The sequence below is a fragment of the Pituophis catenifer genome, unplaced genomic scaffold (genome assembly GCF_029215685.1).
Source record: "Pituophis catenifer annectens isolate HBS135680 unplaced genomic scaffold, rPitCat1.0.hap2 SCAF_2, whole genome shotgun sequence".
Lineage (NCBI taxonomy): Eukaryota > Metazoa > Chordata > Lepidosauria > Squamata > Colubridae > Pituophis > Pituophis catenifer.
The window spans coordinates 216,945,516-216,965,874 of NW_027256882.1; the positions used below are offsets into that span (position 1 = coordinate 216,945,516).

Consider the following 20,359-nt stretch of genomic DNA (forward strand, 5'->3'; position numbering starts at 1 on the left):
TGGTATAAATACAAAGATGAAGCAGACTCAGGAGCATCTTTCAGAAGAACCAATCTTCCAGGTTCAACTTTTTAAAAGAGGTCACATTTCTTCATCTTCATTATGAAGACACAATTTTGGTTTCTGCAAGTCTGTCTAGCGATGTTCTTCACCAAAGTTTCATCTCAGCACTGCAATCAACTTCACAGCAGACTACAAGAAGTCAACAAAGGAAACTTGGAACTCTTGGGAAGTCATATGAGAGCCACCATTCCCTTCCAATGTATTGGAGATATTGTAGACTTCTCACCTCTAAATGAAGAAAATTTCAGGAACATGAATGAAGCATCCCAGGAAGTGGATGCCAAAATAGCCATACAAGAAATGCTCCAACAGACAGACCTCATCTTCAAGCAAATTCATGCTGAATTGTTTTGGGATGACAATTCTCTAAGAAATTTCCATACTGGATTGGATCAGCAGATTAAGGAACTGGAAGCATGCCAAGATGCAGAGTTAGGAGCTGGTACCGTATCGAGTCCAAGGGATCAGAAACTGCAGCTCACCAGATTAAGAGTGAAGAGGTATTTTCAAGGGCTGAATGATTTCCTGAAAGATAAGAAATACAGCTCCTGCGCCTGGGAAATTATCCAGATCCAACTCAGAGAATGTTTCCTATTGATTCATCAACTTATCCAAAGGATTCCAATTCAAGGTATCAAGTATTTCTTAAACATTATTTTTGATTAGAACTGAAAGGGAAATGGGGAAATTAGGAAAACTTACAGTTACTTCTTCTGATATGTACGTCAAAATTCTGTCTTGCCCCGCCCAAATTGATAATTTTTGAGAAACAATGTATGAATTACCTGACTATTACGTTTGATGTTATTGTCAATATCATTAACAATATCATTGTTAAAAATCTACATTGAGGTTTTTCTCTACTCTTATATGGTGATAATTGCTACACTTTTGTCCACATTCTTAACTATAGCAATTCCCACTGAATACATTATTTATTTTATTTTATTTATTTATTTGATTTGATTTGATTACTATACCGCCCTACTCCCGAAGGACTCAGAGCGGTGCACAGCCAAACAATAAAACACATACATACAAAATTTAAAAGTAGAATAAAATCAAATTAAATAATTTTAACCCCGACAAATTTAAAACTCGAAACTTTTTAAAACCAATTTTAAAATTGAATGTATAAAATACTAAAAGATATTTAAAAATTAAAAATCTTTTATAAAAGAGGGAGAAAATTAGGTCAGGCCCGCCTGGTGAAATAGTAAGGTCTTTAAAGCGCAGTGGAAGGTGCGCAGATCCGGGATCCTCCGTATCTCTGGGGGGAGCTCGTTCCAGATAGTAGGTGCCCCCACAGAGAAGGCTCTCCCCCTGGGGGCCGCCATTCGGCATTATGCTAGGAATTTTCTGTTTCACCTCTGAATTGTCCTTCAAGATACCTTTAGATCCCTAATACAAGCAACTATGAAGAAGCAACTTTTTTTAAAAAGTGATGATGGCCCAACTCCATAATATGGAGAATAATAATAGGGCTATGCAAATAATTGCATGACACAGTTTGTTCATGAGTGAAATGCCTCTCTGGATCCAATTCTCAAATGGTAAAGTAGAAGCCGTCATCTCAAGGCCTGCCGTGATCACCTGAACGCCATTGAATGATTTGTATAGCTCTATTAAGTACAGACATACAGTTTTCATGAATCCAACATTTTAGGAATTCCTTGGTTTAAATTAGGCTAGGGGGAAAAGTATAGTACACTTTTCTATGAAGCAAGGATACAACTATGTTTATTAATTTCAATTAAAATGCTTAATAGTTTAAATAATTGTTAACATGAATACGGATTTCTAACTGTGTTTCCTTTTCCTCCTAGCTTGACTTGATCCCTATGATGCAATATAAAAAGCAGCAATATGAAGCCATTCAGCTTTCCCTCAGTGCCTTTCACTTATTCCTAGAAAACCTCTGACGTTTCCTGTTTCTACTTTCTCTTTGACTGCATTGCTTCTCCAAGTTACGAACTTAAAAGCTAAATAAAACAATGGAGCCTTATTCAAAAGAAAAGGACCAAAAAGATGAAAATCCATAGAAAAAGTCCTCCCGAAACAAACTGAAAGTATTTTCTGCAAAAATTGTCAAGCTTCACTGAATTGCTTCCACAGATTCCAATATGAATCTTATCAAAGAATTCTACGCGAAAAGATGAAATTGTATTCTTTTCTTCAACCAATTCCACCTGAACTTAATAGACGTTTCTATGGCACTATATACAGGGTAAAAATACATGATCCTAGTATCAAATGAAACCGGTAGAATTTAAATTATGTCTAACTGGATTTAATGATTCAATGAGGTTAACTAACAGAGACAGTTGACATGACAGGACTTGTACTGGAAAATTTACCACAGGTGAAACCCAGGGAAATCACACCAACTAGACGGAAGTAGTTTCCACTATATTTTGTATTGAAACACAGCTAAAGTTGTCGCAATGCACCTGCAAAATGGATTCAATTGCTACTGAAAGTTCTGTGGTTCATTTGACTCTACGAAACCACTGGAACCATAAAGCCAATAAAGAGAAGCAACTTCGGGAGAGATAAGAAGCCAGTATTGCTAACTTTGCTTTCTTTGCAGACAAATTATGTGGAAAGATGTTTCTTCTAAAGATAAAATTAGTTGGGAAACACTCCAATAGAATCAATGAAACCCAGTATAACTAATGAGTGCAGATGTTCAAGTGTCCTAGAAATAGTACTGATGAAACTATTTTACAAAATATCTTTATTCCTTTTTAAAATATTAATTCCATTAGAGAATTACAGTATTATTTATTTATTTATTTATTTATTTATTTATTTATTTATTTATTTATTTGTCATTATAACAAAACAATGTATACATTGCTGGCCAATATTTATTTATTATTCATTTATGTATATTATTTATGCTATTTATTTATCCAGCTATTTATCCTATATATTTATACTATCCTAGTCTTCATTGCTATGTTGCTATGCTATTTATTAAAATGCTAACTTCAAATAAAATTGGTGGTTTGGATTATATCATCTATTTGGATTATTTTCATGTATTTTATTCTGGGCATATTCCTCCCGCCCTCCCTTCCTTCCATGTGGTGGGATCTTACGGAACTTTATTTGGAAAAAACTAAATGAGAAATCACCAAGTTTCTTTCCAAGAATTATGGTATTACAATTGTACGTTTTATAATAATTATAAATGATATCAATATATTATGAAAAATAATAATCAAAGAAATTCATGAAACCCATCATTTTAGTCATTCTTCCACTTATTCCAAAAGATCAGAAATCCTCCTTTAATGAAGTTGTAAAATGTGTTAATTCATGAAGCTATTTCCGTGGTATCTGATCACATCTTGATTGACACAAACACTGGCATGTTATCATATAAGTGCTTTAAAGTATAATCACCATTGAAATCATAACACATTTTGATTAGTGTTATTTTTTTAAGAATTATTTATATCCTACCTTTATTATTTTTACAAATACTCAAAGCGACAAACATATTCAACACACCTCACTTTTCCTGTTTCGAACAACCTGTGAGGTGGATTGGGCTGAGAGAAAGTGACTGGGCCCAAGTTCATCCGGCTGGCTTTCATGACTAAGGCAGGACCTGAACTCATGACCTCTCGCTTTCTGGCCACTGCCTTAACCACTAGACCAAACTGGCTCTTCACTGTTTGAAGACAGTTCAAGATATTATTTTCATAGATGACAAAAATTAATGTTTCTTCTCTCCAGGGAAGAAATATTTGTCACACAGCGGTGGCTAAAATTTTAAGATATTTCTATAGTGTGCTGTACTTCTAGTTGTCACTCAGTGTCAAGTTCAGTCTTCTGTCATAAAACAGAAGTATTATGTTTTCAGATTTAGTTCTACATTGTAAAAAAATGCACTATTTTTTTTACTCCCTAAGAATAAAAAAATTCTTCCCATTTTTTTCCTTTTGCCATAAAAGATTGTGATGTATTCTTTGTTATAAACAGAACAGAGGAAAAAGAGAGACAGAGTTTGCTTACAAGGAGTTCCAGTTCAGTGGAACACAGAAAACAGCCAGCAAAATATTATTTTTCTTCCAGTGTTGCAAATCCAGGATTAGCCACAATTGTGTGTAGACAATTCCGCAGTCAGATAATCAGACAATTGAAAGCAATATGATGATGTTCAACTGAATAGGCACAGAATGGAACCTGGGTTCCTGTCCTGTAACTGGGCATAGAATAAGGTTCTGCATAGGACTTCTTCAGTTACACCAGGGGTGTCAAACTCATGGCCGGTGGGTCAGATTTGGCCCACAGGGTGCTTAGATTTGGCCTGTGGGCCCGCGCTGGAAACAGTGATGGACCGGCCCACAGTGCCTCTACCAGCTGAAATGGAGCCGGGGCAGGCCGCCCACAACCTCCCCGAGCTCCATTTTTGCTGGCATGGGCTGCAGAAGGTCGTTGCAGTCGAAAACGAAGCCCGGGTATGCCATGCGCAGCCCTGCTGAGCTCCCTTTTCACTGGCAGAGGTCTGCTGGAGGCCGTCACAGCTGAAAACGGAGCCTTGGCGGGTTGTGCAAAGTCTCTCTGAGCTCCGTTTTTGCTGGCAGAGGGCTACAGGAGGCCATCACGGCTGAAAACGGAGCCTCAGTGAGTGACATCGAGCTGGCCATGCCCCTCTGGTCATGACCCCCCGAGGGTCAAACACAACCCTGATGCAGTCTTCAATGAAATCGAGATTGACACAGAGTAACCCCAGAGTGACACTTATACTTGAAGTGCTCTATTGATGTAGAAAGAAAACATCATCCAGTCAGACACAAAACAACCAAGCCCTTTACAAGAAATAGCCAAATACAGGTAGTCTTCGACTTACAACAGATCATTTAGTGAACATTCAAAGTTACATTAGCACTGAAAAAAAGCGACCATTTTTCACCCTTACAACCATTGCAGCTTCCCCATGGCTGCATGATCAAAACTCAGACGCTTTTAGAACTGATTCATATTTATGACGGTGGCAATGTCCTGGGGTCATGGGATCACCTTTTGTGACCTTCTGACAAGCAAAGTCAAGGGGGGAACCAGATTCACTTAACAACGGTGTTACTAACTTAACAAGTGCACTGATTCACTGAACAACCGTGAAAAGAAAAGTCTTAAGTTCACTTAACAAATGTCTCGGTTAGAAACATAAATTTTGGGCTAAATTGTGGTGGTAAGTCAAGGAATACCTGTATATGTGTAGAAGAGCTGTAAGGTCCCTTCCAATTCTGTTTTTATCTATTCTCTTATACAGTTTTTATTTTGAAACACCCCCCCCCCCCAAATCAGGAGACCTCCCCCCCAAGGAAAAATCTTCCTGACAGAGTAAGGAAAAAATTCCCATAAGAAAGCACCCTGGTCTCTTTATTTACCTTTAAACCACTTATGTCATCTGCCAGCACCATTTCTTAAGATGGAGACAGCGTACTTCCATTCATAAAATACAATTTTTCCTTAACCAATTAAGATGGAGATATATATCTGATCTCTTCCAAAAGCCAGGAAAGTAATAAACTTGAAGTACTGAAGATCACTCAAGATGCTAAGATCACTGGCAGATGGAGATAGACTACAGAAAGCAAACCTTTAAGCACAGAAAGAAGGAATCTATCTCTGCTGTTATGATCTGCCAGCAGCCTACAGAGCTGGCAGTGGAGTCAGACAGTGAGGAGGCTGGGGAGGACAATGGGCCAGTCCTGAAATCAGGGGAAGGCCTGGACGAGGGCTCTGCATCGGAGGTAGAGATGGGGCAGGGCTATCTGGGAGCGATGCACAGACTCCGGAGCCTCCAGAGGCGGAGAGCAGAGAGGCAGAGGAACAGGAGGAGCCTGTCCCTAGTGCAAGCATGCGAAGAGCTGCCAGAAGGCAAGAGCAGTTAAAGCAAAAAGGACGACTCGGGAGTAAGGCCAGGAGATGATTGGCCCCTCCCAGAAGGCTTAAAAGAGCAGCAACGGCTCTTGGGATCTTTGTAGGAAAGCAACGTTGCTACTTTTTTTTCTTGTCAGGGTCTCTTGTTTCTGAACTTTTGCCAAGAAAAGCCTTTGGCAGGGTGCCAAAGAAGACAAAGGTTGGTGATAAGGACGAACGACTGTTTATGAAGTATTTGTTTTGGACTTCATTTGGACTAAGCTGAGAATGAAGTAATTCTCAGGTGTTCTAATAAAATATGTTTGTTTAGGACTGATTGTGTCTGGTAATAACTACTTGGGCCTAAGTCACAACAGCTGCAGCCAATCCACATTTAAAAGGTATGGGACTATAACATCTATGCCCATGCTTCTTATACCCGTAAAAGCCAATGGCAAAAACCATATGCTTAACCATGAAGACCTTTTCTGATAAAGGAGATAACAAGCAAAATATTTCCCCTGAATTCCTCTGGTCATAAAATTATACTTCACGTTCACATTCGCTTCACAGAGGCCTCAAATTCTGATCAAAATCTTGCTGATGTGTCAGTCAGTTGTCAGCTCCCCCCAAAGCGACTTTATGTTGCTTTTGGAAATATAAAGAGAGACCGCCGTTCCTGCAGCTCACCTTGTGTTTTGATTGCTTGAGCTGTTAAAGAAATTCTCCCAACTCTCTCATCACAACTTATGACCATAATTGTCTGGCTCCATTACGGTTGTAAGTTGAGGACTAGCTGTACTGTTATTCATAATTGTTTATACTATTTTTGGAATGTTATCTATATACGTGTCAACCCTGAAGCTGGTCTCACCAAGACCAATTGGAATGCTGACAATATGATCTGCTTTGTGCAATCAGATGAGTTTATTTTATTTAGCATATGGCAAATACATGGACTTATAGTAGTTCCAATGTTAATGCCAAGTCTACTCAGCCATTCAAGGACAGGGTGGTATATGTTGAAAAAATCAGACACTGGGCCGGTGTAAGCTCTTGATGGACATTCAGACACAACGTGGTGAATATTTTGTCGAGGAGCATCACAGTCACATTGAGGGGGAGAGACAAGACCCCACTTAAACAATGAGTCCTGGACGACACCCTGTTGGGTACAGGTGCTGATTAGAGTTGACCAGTGCTGGCAAGGAAGGTCAAAACCTGGAACCTTTTGTGTAGGGTCATCTATGTAACTGCCTGTAGCTGGGCGTTCAGCAGCCCATTTGGCTTTCCACTGTCTGTTGATGTCAAAGACAGCTCTTGAGCGAGTGCCAGAGAGGGTGAGTAAATCAGGTGAGTAAAAAAATCCTATAAGGTTTATCACTGCCAGAATTCTTAGACTATCAGAAATTATTTTGTATGGAACAAGTAGGTACTGAAGCTATATTATCTACTACAAAACACACAAAAAAATCCCCCTACTTTAAATTCATTTTTAAAATAATTAGGTACGATGAAACAAAGTTTCATCAAATTGTTAATTTTCAGTTAACAGTTTTGATTTAATCTAATTTGGGGGGGAAATGTACACATTCAACATTCCATTTTCTAAATACGACCATCTTTCAGAATGGTTTGGGGGAATACGTAAGGAAGAAGAAAAGTGAAAATCAGAATACGGAGAATCGGTAGAGAAACAGAAAAAAGAAATTTCTATATCCTAGTGGTATAAATACAAAGATGCAGCAGACTCAGGAGCATCTTTCAGAAGAACCAATCTTCCAGGTTCAACTTTTTAAAAGAGGTCACATTCCTTCATCTTCATTATGAAGACACAATTTTGGTTTCTGCAAATCTGTCTAGCGATGTTCTTCACCAAAGTCTCATCTCAGCACTGCGATCAACTTCACAGCAGACTACAAGAAGCCAACAAAGGAAACATGGAACTCTTGGGAAGTCATATGAGGGCCACCATTCCCTTCCAATGTATTGGAGATATTGTAGGCTTCTCACCTCTAAATGAAGAAAATTTCAGGAACATGAATGAAGCCTCCCAGGAAGTGGATGCCAAAATAGCCATACAAGAAATGCTCCAACAGACAGACCTCATCTTCAAGCAAGTGCATGCTGAATTGTTTTGGGATGAGAATTCTCTAAGAAATTTCCATGCGGGATTGGATCAGCAGATTAAGAAACTGGAAGCATGCCAAGATGCAGAGTTAGGAGCTGGAACCGTATTGAGTCCAAGGGATCAGAAACTGCAGCTCACCAGATTAAGAGTGAAGAGGTATTTTCAAGGGCTGAATGATTTCCTGAAAGATAAGGAATACAGCTCCTGCGCCTGGGAGATTGTCCAGATCCAACTCAGAGAATGTTTCCTATTGATTCATCAACTGATCCAAAGGATTCCAACTCAAGGTATCAAGTACTTCTTAAACATTATTTTTGATTAGAATTGAAAGGGAAATGGGGAAATTAGGAAAATTTACAGTTACTTCTTCTGATATGTACGTCAATTGCATAACATAGTTTGTTCATGAGTGAAATGCCTCTCTGGATCCAATTCTCAAATGGTAAAGTAGAAGCCGTCGTGTCAAGGCCTGCCGTGATCACCTGAACGCCATTGAATGATTTGTATAGCTCTAATAAGTAAAGACATACAGTTTTCATGAATCCAACATTTGAGGAATTCCTTGGTTTAAATTAGGCTAAATTGATAATTTTTGAGAAACAATGTATGAATTACCTGACTATTACGTTTGATCTTATTGTCAATATCATTGACACTATCATTGTTAAAAATCTACATTGAGGTTTTTCTCTACTCTTATATGGGAATAATTGCTACACTTTTGTCCACATTCTTAACTATAGCAATTCCCACTGAAAACATTATGCTAGGAATTTTCTGTTTCACCTCTGAATTGTCCTTCAAGATACCTTTAGATCCCTAATACAAGCAACTATGAAGAAGCAACTTTTTTAAAAAAGTGATGATGGCCCAACTCCATAATATGGAGAATAATAATAGGGCTATGCAAATAATTGTATAACACAGTTTATTCATGAGTGAAATGCCTCTCTGGATCCAATTCTCAAATGATAAAGTAGAAGCCATCATCTCAAGGCCTGCCGTGATCACCTGAACGCCATTGAATGATTTGTATAGCTCTATTAAGTACAGACGTACAGTTTTCATGAATCCAACATTTTAGGAATTCCTTGGTTTAAATTAGGCTAGGGGGAAAAGTATAGTACACTTTTATATGAAGCAAGGATACAACTATGTTTATTAATTTCAATTAAAATGCTTAACAGTTTAAATAATTGTTAACATGAATAGGGATTTCTAACTTGTTTCCTTTTCCTCCTAGCTTGACTTGCTCCCTATGATGCAATATAAAAAGCAGCAATATGAAGCCATTCAGCTTTCCCTCAGTGCCTTTCACTTATTCCTAGAAAACCTCTGACGTTTCCTGTTTCTACTTTCTCTTTGACTGCATTGCTTCTCCAAGTTACGAACTGAAAAGCTAAATAAAACAATGGAGTCTTATTCAAAAGAAAAGGACCAAAAAGAGGAAAATCCATAGAAAAAGTCCTCCCGAAACAAACTGAAAGTGTTTTCTGCAAAAATTGTCAAGCTTCACTGAATTGCTTCCACAGATTCCAACGTGAATTTTATCAAAGAATTCTGCACGAAAAAATGAAATTGTATTCTTTCATTCACCCAAAATTTCCTTAAGCTTAATACATGTTTCTATGGTACTATATACAAGGTAAAAATACATCATCCTAATATCAAATGAAACCGGTAGAATTTAAATTATGTGTAACTGGATTTAATGATTCAAGGAGGTTTCAATTAACTAACAGAGACAGTTGACATGACACGACTGGTAATGGAAAATTTATCACTGGTAAAGCTCAGGGAAATCACAGCAACCAGATGGAAGTAGGTTCTACTATATTTTGTACTGAAACACAACAAAAGATGTCACAATGCACCTGCAAAACGGATTCAATTGTTACTGAAAGTTCTGTGGTTCATTTGACTCTACGAAATCACTGGAACCACAAAGCCAATAAAAAGAAGCAACTTTGGGAGAGATAAGATAAGAATTGCTAACTTTGCTTTCTTTGCAGACAAATTATGTGGAAAGATGTTTCTTCTAAAGATAAAATTAGTTGGAAAACACTCCAATAGAATCGATGAAACCCAGTAGAACTACTGAGTGCAGATGTTCAAGTGTCATAGAAATAGTCCTGGTGAAACTATTTTACAAAATATTTTTATTCTTTTTTAAGATATTAATTCCATTAGAGAATTACAGTATTATTTATTTATTTATTTATTTGTCATTATAACAAAACAATGTATACATTGCTGGCCAATATTTATTTATTATTCATTTATTTATATTATTTATATTATTTATTTATCTATTTATTTATGCTATTTATGCTATATATTTATACTAACCTAATCTTCATTGCTATGTTATAAAAATCAAGTTATCTATCTATTAAAATGCTAACTTCAAATAAATTTGGTGGTTTGGATTATTTCATCTCTTTGGATTATTTTCATCTATTTTAGTCTGGGTAGGTTTCAAACTTTTTTACTACTGGTTCTCTGGGCGTGGCTTGGTGGGCGTGGCTTGGTGGGCATGGCAGGGTAAGGATACTGTAAAATCTCCATTCCCTCCCCACTCCAGGGGAAGGCTACTGCAAAATCCCCATTTCATCCTGATCAGCTGGAACTTGGGAGGCAGAGAATAGATGGGGGTGGGGCCAGTCAGAATTTTTACTACCAGTCCTCTGAACTAATCAAAATTTTTGCTACCAGTTCTCCAGAAGTGGTCAGAACCTGCAGAAACCCACCTCTCCTTCCTTCCTTCCTTCCTTCCTTCCTTCCTTCCTTCCTTCCTTCCATCCATCCATCCATCCATCCATGTGGTGGGATCTTATGCAACTTTATTTGGGAAAAAATATAATATAAATATATTATGAAAGATAATAATAAAAGAAATTCATGAAACCCAACATTTTAGTCATTCTTCCACTTATTCCAAAAGATCAGAAATCCTCCTTTAATGAAGTTGTAAAATGTATTAATTCATGAAGCTATTTCCGTGGTATCTGATCACATCTTGATTGACACAAACACTGGCATGTTATCATATAAGTGCTTTAAAGTAAAATCACCATTGAAATCATAATACATTTTTATTACTGTTATTTTTAAAAAATTATTTATATCCTACCTTTATTATTTTTACAAATACTCAAAGCGACAAACATCTCACTTTTCCTATTTCCCAACAACCTGTGAGGTGGATTGGGCTGAGAGAAAGTGACTGGGCCCAAGTTCATCCGGCTGGCTTTCATGACTAAGGCAGGACCTGAACTCATGACCTCTCGCTTTCTGGCCTGGTGCCTTAACCACTAGACCAAACTGGCTCTTTGTTGTTTGAAGACAGTTCAAAATATTATTTTCATAGATGACAAAAATTAATATTTCTTCTCTCCAGAATACAATTGCTGCATTTTATTGTTCCTCCTTTCAACTCAATATAAAAATGTTAATGCAAATCAATTTTGGACAATTCTTATGCTTGTAGAGCACAAATAGGATTTTGACTCGGTGAAGTTAAAGCAGATAAAACCACAATTCATTGAAGGGATTTAGGATTCCCCCGGTTTTCATTGTTCCCAGTTCAACAGAACATAATATCAAACAAAATAATGTTTATCACAAAGCGTTGGCTACAATTTTAAGATATTTCTATAGTCTTCTGGTTGTTACCCAGTGTCAAGTTCAACAGAAGTATTATGTCTTCAGATTTAGTTCTACATTGTAACCATTGACTAGTTTTTTTCTTCATAAACCCATTTTTTTCCTTTTGCCATGAAAGATTGTGATGTGTTCTTTGTTATAAACAGAATAGAAAAAAGAGATTACATACCAGGAGTTCCAATTCAGTGGACAGCATAAAACAGCCAGCAAAATATTATTTTTCTTCCTGTGTTGCAAACCTATGATTTTGGGCAATTGTGTGGAGACAATTCCACAGTCAGATAATCAGACAAATGAAAGCAATATGATGATGTTCAACTGAATAGGCACAGTGAAACCTGGGTTCCTGTCCTGTAACTGGGTATAGAATAAGGTTCTGCCTAAGATGACTTCAGTTACACCACGCCTGTCAAACTCACGGCCCATGGGCTGGATTCGGCCTGCAGGGTGCTTAGATTTGGCCCGTGGGCCCATGCTGAAAACAGTGAAGGACCAGCCCATGGTGCCTCTGCCAGCAAAAATGGTGCCTGGGCAGGCCACATGCGACCTCCCCAAGCTCCATTTTTGCTGGCAATGAGCTGGAGAAGGCCATTGCAGTCGAAAACAGAGTCCATGCAGTCCATGTGCGGCCCCACCAAGCTCCCTTTTCACTGGCAGAGGACTGCTGGAGATTGTCGCAGCTGAAAACTGATGTTGGGCGGGCCACGCGCAGCCTCCCTGAGCTCCGTTTTCACTGGCAGAGGACTACAAGAGGCCATTGCGGCTGAAAACGGAGCCTCAATGAGTGACATTGAGCTAGCCATGGCCCCCCAAGGTCAAACACAAACCTGATGCAATCCTCAAAGAAATCGAGATTGACAGACCAGAGTTACACTAATACTTGAAGTGCCCTATTGATGTTGAAAGAAAACAGATACCCCTTATCAGACTTTCATCCCAGTTCAGATGCAAAACAACCAAGCCCTTTACAAGAAATAGCCAAATACAGGTAGTCCTCGACTTACAACAGATCAATTAGTGACCATTTAAAGTTACAATGGCACTGAAAAAAAGCGACCATTTTTCACACTTACAACCATTGCAGCATCCCCACGGTTACATGATCAAAACTGAGATGCTTTTACAACTGACTCATATTTATGACGGTGGCCGTATCCTGGGGTCATGAGATCACCTTTTGTGACCTTCTGACAAGCAAAGTCAAGGGGGAAACCAAATTCACCTAACAACGGTGTTACTGTTGTGACCTAGGCTCACTTAGTCATTACAAGACACAATTAGTCTCAAACAAACCTATTTTATTATAACAGCTGAGAATTATTTCATTCCCAGCTTAGTCCAAATTAATTCCAAAACAAGTCCTTCAGAAAAAGTCCTTCGGGCTTATCACAAACCTTTATCTTCTTTGGCACCCTGCCAAAGGCCTTTCTTGGCAAAGCCCCACCAAGTTCAGAAAGAAGAGAGGCCGACTGGAAACAGATTTAACAATGTTGCTTTCCTACAAAGAGCCCAAGAGCCTTTCCTGCTCTTTTAAGCCTTATAGGAGGGGCAACTCATCTCCTGGCCTTACTCCTGAGTTGTTGTTTTTGCTTTATCTGCTCTTGCCTTCTAGCAGCTCTGCGCCTGTTCCTCTGCCTCTCTGCTGTCCGACTCTGGAGGCTCCGGAGTCCATGCATCACTCCCAGATGGCCCTGGCCCCATCTCTGCCTCTGACACAGAGCCCTTGTCCAGGCCTCCCCCAGACTCCAGGACTGGCCCTTGGTCCTCCCCAGCCTCCTCACTGTCCGACTCTGCTGCTAGCTCCACAGGCTGCTGGCAGATCACAACAGTTACTAACTTAACAATTACAGTGATTCTCTGAACAATCGTGGCAAGAATGGTCATACATTCACTTAACAAATGTCTCGGTTAGCAACATAAATTTTGGGCTCAATTGTGGTTGTAAGTCAAGGATTACCTGTATGTGTGTGTATCTATTTATAGAGCCTTGGTAGTACAGTGGTCTAAAGCACCCTGTTATTAACACAGCTGCCTGCAATTACTGCAGGTTCGAATCTCACCAGGCTCAAGGTTGACTCAGCCTTCCATCCTTTCTAAGATAGGTTAAATGAGGACCCAGTTTGTGGGGGCAATAAGCTGACTTTGTATAAAATATACAAAAGTATGAAGGCTATTGCTTAACGCATTGTAAGCCGCCCTGAGTCTCCGGAGAAGGGCGGCATATAAATCAAATTAAAAAAAAAAATAGGTATTTCTCACTTAACATTGACCGCTAAGCAACACAGTCGTAAAATGCAACGTCATGTGACCTGACTAACTTAACAATGGCAATTGTGTTATTAGGCAAATCCCTTGCAGTTCCCAGAGTCCCACTGTCATGTGGTCCCCATTTGTGACCTCCTGCCAACTTTCCTGTTGACTTTGCTTGTCAGAAGCCAGCAGTCAGCCAGAAGATCACATGACTGTCAGACACTGCAATCCTCATAATTGTGAGCCAGTTTGTCAAGCACCCAATCACAATCCTGGGCTAGTGGGCACAATTCAATGGCTGCAACTCTGGGGAAGGATCATAATTCCCCTCTTTGAGCGGCATCCTATCTTTGAACAGCCTTTGAAGGATTGGCGCCTAAAGGAGGACTACCTGTGAACAAACCGCCATTCTGAATGAAGTATATCCTTGCAATTATCAAAGAATATTTGGGGATGATTGGTGAACTTACCAAGAGGGTTACGTTAAAATGTACCTGTTTTACATAAATAAACTTTCTATATATCCTGTTATACAGTTGACTCATTATTTTAATAAAAGAAAAGCCACCATTATTTTCTGGAAAATTTCCTGCAAAAATTAAATAAATAATTTCCCCTGGTATTCTCTTTCTTTCATTTTAATCAGTGTCATTTATATGGCAAAAATATCTGAATACACAATGTTGAATTCACTATTTTTATATTGTGCATCCGATATTTGTGGATGGCAAGGAATAGGTCCAACTCAACCATAGCAAGTCTGGATGGCTGTGGATTTGAAGATTCTCTGAATCTGGAGCACATTGGTTGTCAACTCTGGATGGTGAACCACTCCCATTAACTGAGTTGGTCTCCTGCTTGGGCAGCGGTTCCTCTTGAAGAGCTGTAAGGTCCCTTCGAATTCTGTCTTTATCTATTCTCTTATACAGTTTATTTTGGAACAACCCCCCCCAAAATCTGGAGACCCCCCCCGCAAGGAATAATCTTCCTGAAGGAGTAAGGAGAAATCCCCATAAGAAAGCACCCCGGTCTCTTCATTTTCCTTTAAACCGCTTATGCCATCCACCAGCACCATTTCTTAAGAGAGCATACCTCCATTCATAAAATACAATGTTTCCTTAACCAATTAAGATGGAGATATAATATACTGTGTATATTATAATATAATGTGATCTCTTCCAAAAGCCAGGAAAGTAATAAACTTGAAGTACTCAAGGTGCTAACATCACTGGCAGACGGAGATAGACTACAGAAAGCAAACCTACCCAGTAATCGACAATAGTGGAGATATATTGTCTTGCGCAAGCTTAGATAAACCGAAGAGAGTACTAATTTGAAGCTGTAGTACGTAGCAGTACAAGAAGCATAGAAAGCAGGAATCTATCTCTGCTGTTGTGATCTGCCAGCAGCCTACGGAGCTGGCATTGGAGTCGGACAGTGAGGAGGCTGGGGAGGACAATGGACTAGTCCTGGAATCAGGGGAAGGCCCGGACGAGGGCTCTGCATCGGAGGCAGAAATGGGGCCAGGGCCATCTGGGAGCGATGCGCGGACTCCAGAGCCTCCAGAGGTGGACAGCAGAGAGGCAGCAGAATAGGAGGAGTCTGTTCCTAGTGCAAGTTTGCGAAAAGCTGCCAGAAGGCAAGAGCAGCTAAAGCAAAAAGGACGACTCGGGAGAAAGGCCAGGAGATGATTGGCCCCTCCCAGAAGGCTTAAAAGAGCAGCAATGGCTCTTCAGATGTTTGTAGGAAAGCAACGTTGCTACATATGTTTCTTGTCAGCGCCTCTTGCTTCTGAACTTTTGCCAAGAAAAGCCTTTGGCAGGGTGTCAAGGAAGACAAAGCTTGGTGATAAGGACAAATGACAGTTTAGGAAGGATTTGTTTTGGACTTAATTTGTACTAAGATGAGAATGAAGTAATTTTCAGCTGATCTAATAAAATACTGTATGTTCGTTTAGGACTGAATGTGTCTGGTAATAACTACTTGGGCCTAAGTCACAACAGCTGCAGCCAAACCAACTTTAAAAGGTATAGGATTTTTAAAACCTATCATAATTGTTTATACAATTTTTAGAATATTATCTATATATGTGTCAACCCTGAAGCTGGTCTCACCGAGGTCATTTGGAATGCTGACAATACGATCTGCTTTGTGCAATCAGATGAGTTTATTTTATTTAGCATATGGCAAATACATGGATTTATAGTAGTTCAAATCTTAATCCCAAGTCTACCCAGCCATTCAAGGACAGGGTGCTATATGTTGAAAAAAATCGGACACTGGGCCAGTGTAAGCTCTTGATGGACATTAAGACACAACGTGGTGGATATTTTGTCGAGGAGCACCACAGTCACACTGAGGGGTAGAGATAAGACCCCACTTAAACAATGTGTCCTGGCAGATACCATGTTGGGTACGGGTGCTGATTAGAGTTGACCAGTGCTGGCAAGGAAGATCAAAACCTGGCACCTTTTGTGTAAGGTCATCTATGTAACTGCCTGTATCTGGGCGTTCAGCAGCCCATTTGGCTTTCCACTGTGTGTTGATCTCAAAGACAGCTCTTGAGCGAGTGCCAGAGAGGGTGAGTAAATCAGATGAGTAAAACAATACTGCAAGCTTTATCGCTGGGAGAATTCTTAGACTATCAGAAATTATTTTACATGGAACAAGTAAGTACTGAAGCTATAATATCTACTACAGCACACACAAAAAACCCCTACTTTAAATTCATTTTTAAAATAATTAGGAACGATGAAAGAAAGTTTCACCAAATTGTTAATTTTCGGTTAACAGTTTTGATTTAATCTAATTTTGGGGGGAAATGTACACATTCAACATTCCGTTTTCCAAATATGACCATCTTTCAGAATGGTTTGGGGGAATACGTAAGGAAGAAGAAAAGTGAAAATCAGAATACGGAGAATCGGTAGAGAAACAGAAAAAAGAAATTTCAATATCCTAGTGGTATAAATACAAAGATGCAGCAGACTCAGGAGCATCTTTCAGAAGAACCAATCTTCCAGGTTCAACTTTTTAAAAGAGGTCACATTCCTTCATCTTCATTATGAAGACACAATTTTGGTTTCTGCAAATCTGTCTAGCGATGTTCTTCACCAAAGTCTCATCTCAGCACTGCGATCAACTTCACAGCAGACTACAAGAAGCGAACAAAGGAAACATGGAACTCTTGGGAAGTCATATGAGGGCCACTATTCCCTTCCAATGTATTGGAGATATTGTAGACTTCTCACTTCTCAACGAAGAAAATTTAAATTACATGAATGAAGCCTCCCAGGAAGTGGATGCCAAAATAGCCATACAAGAAATGCTCCAACAGACAGACCTCACCTTCAAGCAAGTTCATGCTGAATTGTTTTGGGATGAGAATTCTCTAAGAAATTTCCATGCTGGATTGGATCAGCAGATTAAGAAACTGGAAGCATGCCAAGATGCAGAGTTAGGAGCTGGCACTGTATCGAGTCCAAGGGATCAGAAACTGCAGCTCACCAGATTAAGAGTGAAGAGGTATTTTCAAGGGCTGAATGATTTCCTGAAAGATAAGGAATACAGCTCCTGCGCCTGGGAAATTGTCCAGATCCAACTCAGAGAATGTTTCCTATTGATTCATCAACTTATCCAAAGGATTCCAACTCAAGGTATCAAGTACTTCTTAAACATTATTTTTGATTAGAATTGAAAGGGAAATGGGAAAATTAGGAAAATTTACAGTTACTTCTTATGATATGTACGTCAATTGCATAACATAGTTTGTTCATGAGTGAAATGCCTCTCTGGATCCTATTCTCAAATTGTAACGTAGAAGCTGTCATGTCAAGGCCTGCCGTGATCACCTGAATGCCATTGAATGATTTGTATAGCTCTAATAAGTAAAGACATACAGTTTTCATGAATCCAACATTTTAGGAATTCCTTGGTTTAAATTAGGCTAGGTGAAAAAGTATAGTACACTTTTATATGAAGCAAGGATACAACTATGTTTATTAATTTGAATTAAAATGCTTAATAGTTTAAATAATTGTTAACATGAATAGAGATTTCTAACTTGTTTCCTTTTCCTCCTAGCTTGACTCGCTCCCTATGATGCAATATAAAAAGCAGCAATATGAAGCCATTCAGCTTTCCCTCAGTGCCTTTCACTTATTCCTAGAAAACCTCTGACGTTTCCTGTTTCTACTTTCTCTTTGACTGCATTGCTTCTCCAAGTTACGAACTTAAAAGCTAAATAAAACAATGGAGCCTTATTCAAAAGAAAAGGACCAAAAAGATGAAAATCCATAGAAAAAGTCCTCCCGAAACAAACTGAAAGTGTTTTCTGCAAAAATTGTCAAGCTTCACTGAATTGCTTCCACAGATTCCAACATGAACTTTATCAAAGAATTCTGCGCGAAAAGATGAAATTGTATTCTTTCGTTCCCCCAAAATTCCCTTAAACTTAATACATGTTTCTATGGTATTATATACAAGGTAAAAATACATCATCCTAATATCAAATGAAACCGGTAGAATTTAAAATATGTCTAACTGGACTTAACGATTCAAGGAGGTTTTAATTAACAGAGACAGTTGACATGACATGACTCGTATTGGAAAATTTATCACAGGTGAAACCCAGGGAAATCACACCAACCAGACGGAAGTAGTTTCCACTATATTTTGTATTGAAACACAGCAAAAGATGTCGCAATGCACCTGCAAAATGGATTCAATTGCTACTGAAAGTTCTGTGGTTCATTTGACTCTACGAAACCACTAGAACCACAAAGCCCATAAAGAGAAGCAACTTCGGGAGAGATAAGAAGCCAGTATTGCTAACTTTGCTTTCTTTGCAGACAAATTATGTGGAAAGATGTTTCTTCTAAAGATAAAATTAGTTGGAAAACACTCCAATAGAATCGATGAAACCCAGTATAACTACTCAGTGCAGATGTTCAAGTGTCATAGAAATAGTACTGTTGAAACTATTTTACAAAATATCTTTATTCTTTTTTCAAATATTAATTCCATTAGAGAATTACAGTTTTATTTATTTATTTATTTATTTATTTATTTATTTATTTATTTATTTATTTATTTGTCATTATAACAAAACAATGTATACATTGCTGTCCAATATTTATTTATTATTCATTTATTTATATTGTTTATGCTATTTATTTATCCAGCTATTTAGGCTATATATTTATACTATCCTAATCTTCATTGCTATGTTGCTATGCTATTTATTAAAATGCTAACTTCAAATAAAATTGGTGGTTTGGATTATTTCATCTATTTGGATTATTTTCATCTATTTTATTCTGGGCATATTCCTCCCGCCCTCCCTTCCTTCCATGTGGTGGGATCTTACGGAACTTTATTTGGAAAAAACTAAATGAGAAATCACCAAGTTTCTTTCCAAGAATGTATAGAATTATGGTATTACAATTGTACGTTTTATAATAATTATAAATGATATAAATATATTATGAAAAATAATAATCAAAGAAATTCATGAAACCCAACATTTGAGTCATTCTTCCACTTATTCCAAAAGATCAGAAATCCTCCTTTAATGAAGTTGTAAAATGTGTTAATTCATGAAACTATTTCCGTGGTATCTGATCACATCTTGATTGACACAAACACTGGCATGTTATCATATAAGTGCTTTAAAGTATAATCACCATTGAAATCATAACACATTTTTATTACTGTTATTTTTTAAAAATTATTTATATCCTACCTTTATTATTTTTACAAATACTCAAAGCGACAAACATATTCAACACACCTCACTTTTCCTATTTCCAACAACCTGTGAGGTGGATTGGGCTGAGAGAAAGTGACTGGGCCCAAGTTCATCCGGCTGGCTTTCATGACTAAGGCAGGACCTGAACTCATGACCTCTCGCTTTCTGGCCTAGTGCCTTAACCATTAGACCAAACTGGCTCTTCACTGTTTGAAGACAGTTCAAGATATTATTTTCATAGATGACAAAAATTAATATTTCTTCTCTCCAGAATACAATTGCTGCATTTTATTGTTCCTTCTTTCAACTAAATATAAAAATGTTAATGCAAATCAATTTTGGACAATTCTTGTGCTTGTAGAGCACAAATAGGATTTTGACTTGGTGAAGTTAAAGCAGATAAAACCACAATTCATTGAAGGGATTTAGAATTCCCCCAGTTTTCATTGTTCCCAGTTCAACAGAACATAATATCAAACGAAATAATGTTTATCACAAAGCGTTGGCTAAAATTTTAAGATATTTCTATAGTCTACTGTACTTCTGGTTGTTACCAAGTGTCAAGTTCAACAGAAGTATTATTTCTTCAGCTTTAGTTCTACATTGTAAACATTGACTAG

At 38.2% G+C, this 20,359-nt stretch overlaps 3 protein-coding genes across 3 annotated transcripts; all 3 read left to right on the top strand.

Moving 5' to 3' along the window:
- The first annotated feature begins 141 nt into the window (after window positions 1-141).
- On the top strand, window positions 142-729 carry LOC139310346 (interferon alpha-2-like). Its single transcript, XM_070934503.1, has one exon. The coding sequence runs from the start codon at window positions 142-144 to the stop codon at window positions 727-729; it is 588 nt and encodes a 195-aa protein (XP_070790604.1).
- Window positions 730-7,808: 7,079 nt separating this feature from the next.
- Window positions 7,809-8,396, top strand: LOC139310347 (interferon alpha-2-like). The gene has a single exon (XM_070934504.1). The coding sequence runs from the start codon at window positions 7,809-7,811 to the stop codon at window positions 8,394-8,396; it is 588 nt and encodes a 195-aa protein (XP_070790605.1).
- Window positions 8,397-17,093: 8,697 nt separating this feature from the next.
- LOC139310348 (interferon alpha-8-like) lies at window positions 17,094-17,681 on the top strand. The gene has a single exon (XM_070934505.1). The coding sequence runs from the start codon at window positions 17,094-17,096 to the stop codon at window positions 17,679-17,681; it is 588 nt and encodes a 195-aa protein (XP_070790606.1).
- The last annotated feature ends 2,678 nt before the right edge of the window (window positions 17,682-20,359 follow it).